This window comes from Bombina bombina, chromosome 8, assembly GCF_027579735.1.
Source record: "Bombina bombina isolate aBomBom1 chromosome 8, aBomBom1.pri, whole genome shotgun sequence".
Taxonomy (NCBI): domain Eukaryota; kingdom Metazoa; phylum Chordata; class Amphibia; order Anura; family Bombinatoridae; genus Bombina; species Bombina bombina.
This window is the reverse complement of record NC_069506.1, coordinates 49,319,038-49,327,190: the sequence shown is the minus strand read 5'-3', so window position 1 is coordinate 49,327,190 and position 8,153 is coordinate 49,319,038. Positions and strand designations below refer to the sequence as shown.

The window sequence follows — 8,153 nt, the reverse complement described above, 5'->3', positions numbered from 1 at the left end:
AGAACAACCCAGGTTGTTCAACAAAAATGGGCCGGCATCTAAACTTACATTCTTGCTTTTCAAATAAAGATACCAAGAGAATGAAGAAAATGTGATAATAGGAGTAAATTAGAAAGTTGTTTAAAATTGCATGCTCTATCTGAATCACAAAAGAAAAAAATTGGGTTCAGTGTCCCTTTAATTGTTTATATATAACCCACATAAACAGACTTTTAAACCACTTCAGGAAGACAGTTGATGTGAGATGGAAAAAGCACAAACTTATTCTGGTTAAAGGGATATGAAGATTTTCTTTCCTGATTACGACAGAACTTATCATTTTAAACATCTTTCCAATTTACTTCTATTATACATTTTTGCTTCATTGACTTAGTATTCTTTATTGAAGGTGCAGCAATGCACTACAGTGGGAACTAGCTGAACACATTGGTAAACCAATGACAAGAGTGCAGCCACCAATCAACAGATAGCTCCTAGCTCCTGAGCCTACCTAGGTATCCTTTAAACAAAAGATACCAAGATAACAAAGCAAATTATTTAATAAAAGTCATTTGGAAAGTTATTTTAAATTGTATGTTCTATCTGAATCATGAAAGAAAAATTTGGGGTTTCATGTCCCTTTAATATATATATATTTGACTGGCTCTTGGCCTTTTGAGACAAATGTAAATTTTAATCTATGTCATTGGCAGAAAAAAAATGGAATGGCTTCTTCCTATATACTTAAAAATATCAAATTATTAGCTAGAACAAAGGTAGGATTTAGTAGGGATTAAGTTAAATCTCATTTGTGGGTATTCTGCCATATAAAAAACTGAACTCATTAATATATTCAGCAATGGATTAAATGCAGTTGAACTATGCTTAGATATATAGACACCAACTAATATATTTGACAGTACAAAAGAGATATATTTGCACAATGTAATCCTTTTCTTTTGCAGTATTTGTTCTGCATGAACCATGTTTTAGTTCATTTCTGAATATAGAAAAGATTCACAGCTAGCATTAAACCCACAAAGAATTATTATTTAAAAGCAAAGTACAAGTGACCCTGGGGTGATTATAATATGGGGCCTATCTATAAAGCTCCGTACGGAGCTTGACACCCCGTGTTTCTAAAGACCGCTGCTCCATAACCCGCCGGAATTCAACCCGATCAAGTACGATCGGGTTGATTGACACCCCCCTGCTGGCGGCCCATTGGCCACGAGTCTGCAGGGGGCGACGTTGCACCAGCAGCTCAGAAGAGCTGCTGGTGCAATGCTGAATACGGAGAGCGTATTGCTCTCCGCATTCAGCGAGGTCTGGCGGACCTGATCCGCACTGTCGGATCAGGTCCGACAGACATATGATAAATTGGCCTCTATGTGTCTATTTGTATGTGTGTAGATATATGTGTGTGTGTGTGAATGTGTATGTATGTGTGTAGATATGTGTGTGTGTGAATGTGTATGTATGTGTGTAGATATATGTGTGTGTGTGAATGTGTATGTATGTGTGTAGATATATGTGTGTGTGTGTGAATGTGTATGTATGTGTGTAGATATATGTGTGTGTGTGAATGTGTATGTATGTGTGTAGATATGTGTGTGTGTGAATGTGTATGTATGTGTGTAGATATGTGTGTGTGTGAATGTGTATGTATGTGTGTAGATATATGTGTGTGTGTGAATGTGTATGTATGTGTGTAGATATATGTGTGTGTGTGTGAATGTGTATGTATGTGTGTAGATATATGTGTGTGTGTGTGAATGTGTATGTATGTGTGTAGATATATGTGTGTGTGTGAATGTGTATGTATGTGTGTAGATATGTGTGTGTGTGTGTGAATGTGTATGTATGTGTGTAGATATATGTGTGTGTGAATGTGTATGTATGTGTGTAGATATATGTGTGTGTGTGTGTGAATGTGTATGTATGTGTGTAGATATATGTGTGTGTGTGAATGTGTATGTATGTGTGTAGATATATGTGTGTGTGTGTGTGAATGTGTATGTATGTGTGTAGATATATGTGTGTGTGTGAATGTGTATGTATGTGTGTAGATATATGTGTGTGTGTGAATGTGTATGTATGTGTGTAGATATATGTGTGTGTGTGAATGTGTATGTATGTGTGTAGATATATGTGTGTGTGTGTGTGTGAATGTGTATGTATGTGTGTAGATATATGTGTGTGTGTGAATGTGTATGTATGTGTGTAGATATATGTGTATGTATGTGTGTAGATATATGTGTGTGTGTGAATGTGTATGTATGTGTGTAGATATATGTGTATGTAATATATGTGTATGTATGTGTGTAGATATATATGTGTGTGTGAATGTGTATGTATGTGTGTAGATATATGTGTATGTATGTGTGTAGATATATGTGTGTGTGTGAATGTGTATGTATGTGTGTAGATATATGTGTGTGTGTGAATGTGTATGTATGTGTGTAGATATATGTGTATGTATGTGTGTAGATATATGTGTATGTATGTGTGTAGATATGTGTGTGTGAATGTGTATGTATGTGTGTAGATATATGTGTGTGTGTGTGAATGTGTATGTATGTGTGTAGATATATGTGTATGTATGTGTGTAGATATATGTGTGTGTGTGAATGTGTATGTATGTGTGTAGATATATGTGTAGATATGTGTGTATGTATGTGTGTAGATATGTGTGTATGTATGTGTGTAGATATATGTGTATGTATGTGTGTGAATGTGTATGTATGTGTGTAGATATATGTGTGTGTGTGAATGTGTATGTATGTGTGTAGATATATGTGTGTGTGTGAATGTGTATGTATGTGTGTAGATATATGTGTATGTATGTGTGTAGATATATGTGTATGTATGTGTGTAGATATATGTGTGTGTGTGAATGTGTATGTATGTGTGTAGATATATGTGTATGTATGTGTGTAGATATATGTGTGTGTGTGAATGTGTATGTATGTGTGTAGATATATGTGTATGTGTGAATGTGTATGTATGTGTGTAGATATATGTGTGTGCGTGAATGTGTATGTATGTGTGTAGATATATGTGTGTGTGTGAATGTGTATGTATGTGTGTAGATATATGTGTGTGCGTGAATGTGTATGTATGTGTGTAGATATATGTGTGTGTGTGAATGTGTATGTATGTGTGTAGATAATGTATTTATACATGTGTGAATGTATATATGTGTATGTATGTGTGTATGTGTGTAGATATGTGTGTATGTATATATGTGTATGTATGTGTGAATGTATATATGTGTATGTATGTGTGTAGATATATGTGTATGTGTGTAAATAAGTGTATGTATGTGTGTAGATAACAATGTATTTATACATGTGTATGTGTGTAGTATGTGTGAATGTATGTATGTGTGTAGTATGTGTGAATGTATGTATGTGTGTAGATATGTGTGTATGTGTGTAGATATATGTGTGTGTAAGTGTGTAGATAAGTGTATGTATATGTGTAGATATATGTGTGTGTAAGTGTGTAGATAAGTGTATGTATATGTGTAGATATATGTGTGTGTAAGTGTGTAGATATGTGTGTATGTATGTGTGTAGATATGTGTGTAAGTGTGTAGATAACAATGTATTTATACATGTGTATGTCTTTATGTGTATGTAAGTGTGTAGATGACAATTGGCTAGATTACGAGTTTTGCGTTATGAGCAGCTCGGTTCTAACTTGCAAGTCATTGTCACCGCTCACCTCCCTATAGCTCTGCTATTACAGGTTTGCAAAAACCCGGCGTTAGCAGGCAATAAGTCGGCATTGAGCAAATTGAGCTCCATACCGCACTCAAATACCAGCGCTGCTTTGAGCTGGTTTTACGTGCTCGTGCACCATTTCCCCATAGATATCAATGGGGGGAGGCGGCTGAAAAAAAGCCTAACACCTGCAATAAAGGAGCAAAAAGCTCCGTAATGCAGCCCCATTGATTCCTATGGGGAAACAAAATTTATGTTTACACCTAACACCCTAACATAAACCCAGTCTAAACACCCCTAATCTGCCACCCCTGACATCGCAGACACCTACATTACACTTATTAACCCCTAATCTGCCGCCCCGACACCTACATTACACTTGTTAACCCCTAATCTGCCGCCCCTAACATCGCCGCCAAAAAGAGCTGATTTCTTTGGGGCAATGCCCAGCAAAAGGCCCTTTTAGGGGCCATTGGCAGTTTAGTTTAGGCTAGGGGTTTTTTTTTATTTTGGGGGGGATTTTTTATTTTGATAGGGCTATTGGAATTGGAAATTAGCCAATCAGAATTAAAGGTGAAAAAATCCTATTGGCTGATGCAATCAGCCAATAGGATTGAGCTTCAATCCAATTGGCTGATCCAATCAGCCAATTGGATTAAGCTCGTATTCTATTGGCTGTTCCAATCAGCCAATAGAATGCAAGCTCAATCCTATTGGCTGATTGCATCAGCCAATAGGATTTTTTTCACCTTTAATTCCGATTGGCTGATAGAATTCTATCAGCCAATCAGAATGCAAGGGATGCCATCTTGGATGACGTCCCTTAAAGGAACCTTCATTCTTCGTTAGCCGTCGTCAGAAGAGGATGCTCTGCACCGGATGTCTTGAAGATGGAGCCACTCTGCGCCTGATGGATGAAGATAGAAGATGCCGTCTGGATGAAGACTTCTTCCGGCTTGGATGAAGACTTCGGCCAGCTTGGAAGATAACAATGTATGTGTGTAGATATTTGTGTGTTTGTATATATCTGTATGTATGTGCATATATACGTACACAAACATATGTACACACTCATACACAAGTATACATACACTCATGTATCTACACACATACATATACACCTTTAACCCTTCCCAGTCCACCACTTTGTCATATATCATATCTCTGCAATAAAAAAAACCTATATATCTCAATATAAAGCATAGTTTTAAATTTAGCGAAGAACTCCACTATTTGACCTTCAGCTTAGTGCATTTTAGCACACCATCGGTTTAGCTCTTGAGCGATAGCCTAAATATGTTTTCAGTGTATCCTCATAGAAGTCTATTATGTGAGGGATTTAACGCACCTGCGCTATGTGGTATTCAGGTGTTTTTGCGCCCTAGCGCTTCCACTCAAGTATTAATATTTTTTTTAAAAACACTATGGATTGCGCTCTAGAGATGTTAGCACACCGTAGCGCGAACATTTTTACAATCCACTTGTAATCTAGGCCAAAGTATTTTTACATCTAAATATGAAAATTTCAAATAACTGTTTGTTATGAAGTTTCGTTTTTGATAAACATTTTCTGTTCCACAGGACCACCTGTGAATGTTGCAGTGGACATTGAAGTAACTAATATTGACCATATCTCGGAAGTCAACATGGTAATATTCTAAGAATTTCTGGTAATTGTGGAAGGTTCCAATATACATGCTATGTATTTTAGGTATACATAATTTAAAGGGACAGTAACGTGATTCAGATAGAGCATGCAATTTTATACAACTTTCCGGTTTATTTCTGTTATCAAATTTGCTTTGTTCTCTTGTTATCTGAGCTCTTATGAGCCTACTTAATTTTACTCTTCAATAAAAGATACCAAGAGAACAAAGCACATTTGTAAAGTTTAATTTTGACTTTACTGTCCCCATAAGGACAGACGTATATGGTTTTTGTTTTTTTTAAGTGAATATATTTGTAACAGGGATAGGAAAGGTGTCCGTACGCGGACACTGGTGTCCGTGACTAGCCCTTGCAGTGTCCGCCACAAACCTTAGTATATCTTTTCTTTCTGATTAAATAACTGCTAGCGATATTGGGTGATACATTATGGAATAATTAAAACCTGAGTGAAATACTGAATGTGTATCTGCATCTTATAATAACACCCAGCTCTATACAGTACAAAGACACAGTAGTGACACTGGCACATGTGTATAGCCAGACAAGGGCTGGTTGTAGGGTCAGTGGTATCTGCATCAGTATAATAAGAGCCAGCACTATATTTAATGACACAGTAGTGACACTGGCACATGGGTATAGCCAGAGGAGGGCTGGTTATAGGATCAGTGGTATCTGCATCAGTATAATAACATCAAGTACTATAAAATAATGTCTTTAATTTCAAATGTACCTTGGTGTCCTTCACTAAGATGTACTTTGGAAAATGTCCGCCACAGCCTTTGTCTGTGCCTATCCCTGATTTGTAATCAAAGTCTATATTTTGTCATTAATCTTGTGTCAGTTATATTTGTGGCTCCTAATCTTAAAGGGATAGAAAGGTCAATATTGAAATGTACATTGGGTGTTATTACTGTATTTTAGCATCATACGCACATATGTTATGAGGGCCTGTACACCAGCTTTCAAACACTACACCTTTTCAGAGAGTCAGCAGTAACTTGCAACGGTGGGACCAAGTCATTGGTTTGCAAGTCCCAAGTAAGTCTTTGTAATTACGTCCCAAGTCAAGTACAGAGTAAAGACAAGCAAGTCCAAGTCAAGTCCCAAGTCGAAACAGGCAAGTCCAAGTCAAGTCTCGAGTCAACAAAGGCAAGTCTAGGTCACGTCCCCAGCTTTAAGCTTCAAGCGTTCAACAAGTCATTAGTACTCCAGGAAAGTGTTTAAAATATGTTTATCTTTTCCAAGTTCAATTTAATGTGAGATTTAAAATTTGAAATTGTGACATAAGGACAAAGTGAAAAAACAGTAGTTATTGGTAAACGAGAGTAACAAAATTATTAAAGATAGAACACAACTGCAAAGCACCCAAAAACCCAAGTAATTGAAGAATGCTGTGCTGTCATACTTTTAGAGAGAGTCAGTGTGAACGAGGGTCCTTTTCTTTGAACCCTATTGGGCATTGCACTTGCAAAAGATTAAATTGGCCAAAAGTCTATCAGACATTTGTGCACGATGCGGCCGTATGTTGATGCTTCCAAGGCTGAAAGCACACTCAACCGGAGCATTAGAAGCAGAATTTGACAAGACCATGATGGACACTTTAAATAGTGCTTAAATAGTGTTTCTCATTCTCCAGGGACCATCCTAGATCACAACTCTGACCTTTAGAATGTATAAAGACTTTGCAAGTCATAGGACTCAAGTCCAAGACAAGTCTTGAGTCATTGCTGTCAAAGTCTGTCAAGTCACAAGTCTTCAATGATTATGTTGAGTCAAGTCACAAGTCTTCAATGATTATGTTGAGTCAAGTCACAAGTCTTCAATGATTATGTTGAGTCAAGTCACAAGTCTTCAATGATTATGTTGAGTCAAGTCACAAGTCATCAAATATGTGACTTAAGTCAAAGTCAAATCCAAGTTATGCGACTCAATTCTACATCTCTGGTTAATTGTATGGAACAAATTACGTCTTCATAGGCACAATACACACTACCGCTAGCTCTCTGAGCTTGAATGCTGGTGCACGGGTCCTCTCAGCATATTGCGTATGCCACTGAAAAACAGTAGCTTTTACCAGAAGTGTTGTTGCTTATAAAAATATTTTGCAAATATGCTTCTACTTTAAAAATGAAATGCACCCAAGAACATTTAAATTGTCCCTTTCTATCCCTTTAATATCCAGTACATTAACTACTAAAATAAGATGATTTTCTTTTTAAATAAAATACTGTGGTTTATAAATCTTATGTAGCCTGGAAATTAATTGTATATTTTGCATGTGCTATTAGTGTTGTTAGTGATATGGAGAAAATACCAACTTATGGTTACGATATAAACAAGCAATACTTTAGGGATAAAGACATATGTTTTAAGGGTTAGATCAGTATTATAAAAGTACATAGGAAACTGGGAGGCCTATATTTATACACTGGCGTAAAAGGAAGTGACCCGCGGCTGTATCAGCAGTTAGTTACATGCCCTGTGAAGAATACCGGTTTCACAAAAACCTTAAAAAACATAACAGAACAAATTACAAGGACAAATTAAAAGGACAATCTCTCTAACAATCTCTCTAACATATAAGCACAAAAGAAAACTTTATAACAATTACAAATAAATAAATTTAATAAATTAAAAACCAAACAACCGTCAGCTTTAAAATAGCAAGATATAACCCCAGGGCCGGCTCAAGATATTGTGCTGCCTGAGTCCAAGAATAAAATTATGCCCACCCAGTGGTAACATTACTGATACATATCAACCTACTAGCCTGGCAGC

At 36.6% G+C, this 8,153-nt stretch overlaps 1 protein-coding gene across 3 annotated transcripts in view; it reads left to right on the top strand.

Moving 5' to 3' along the window:
- Positions 1–8,153, top strand: part of GABRD (gamma-aminobutyric acid type A receptor subunit delta) — a 52,729-nt gene that overhangs the window by 24,336 nt on the left and 20,240 nt on the right. For all 3 annotated transcript variants that reach the window (XM_053690358.1, XM_053690356.1, XM_053690357.1), the window contains one exon: positions 5,289–5,356. In XM_053690358.1, coding sequence (XP_053546333.1) covers positions 5,289–5,356 — 68 coding nt within the window. The remainder of the gene's footprint in view (positions 1–5,288; positions 5,357–8,153) is intronic.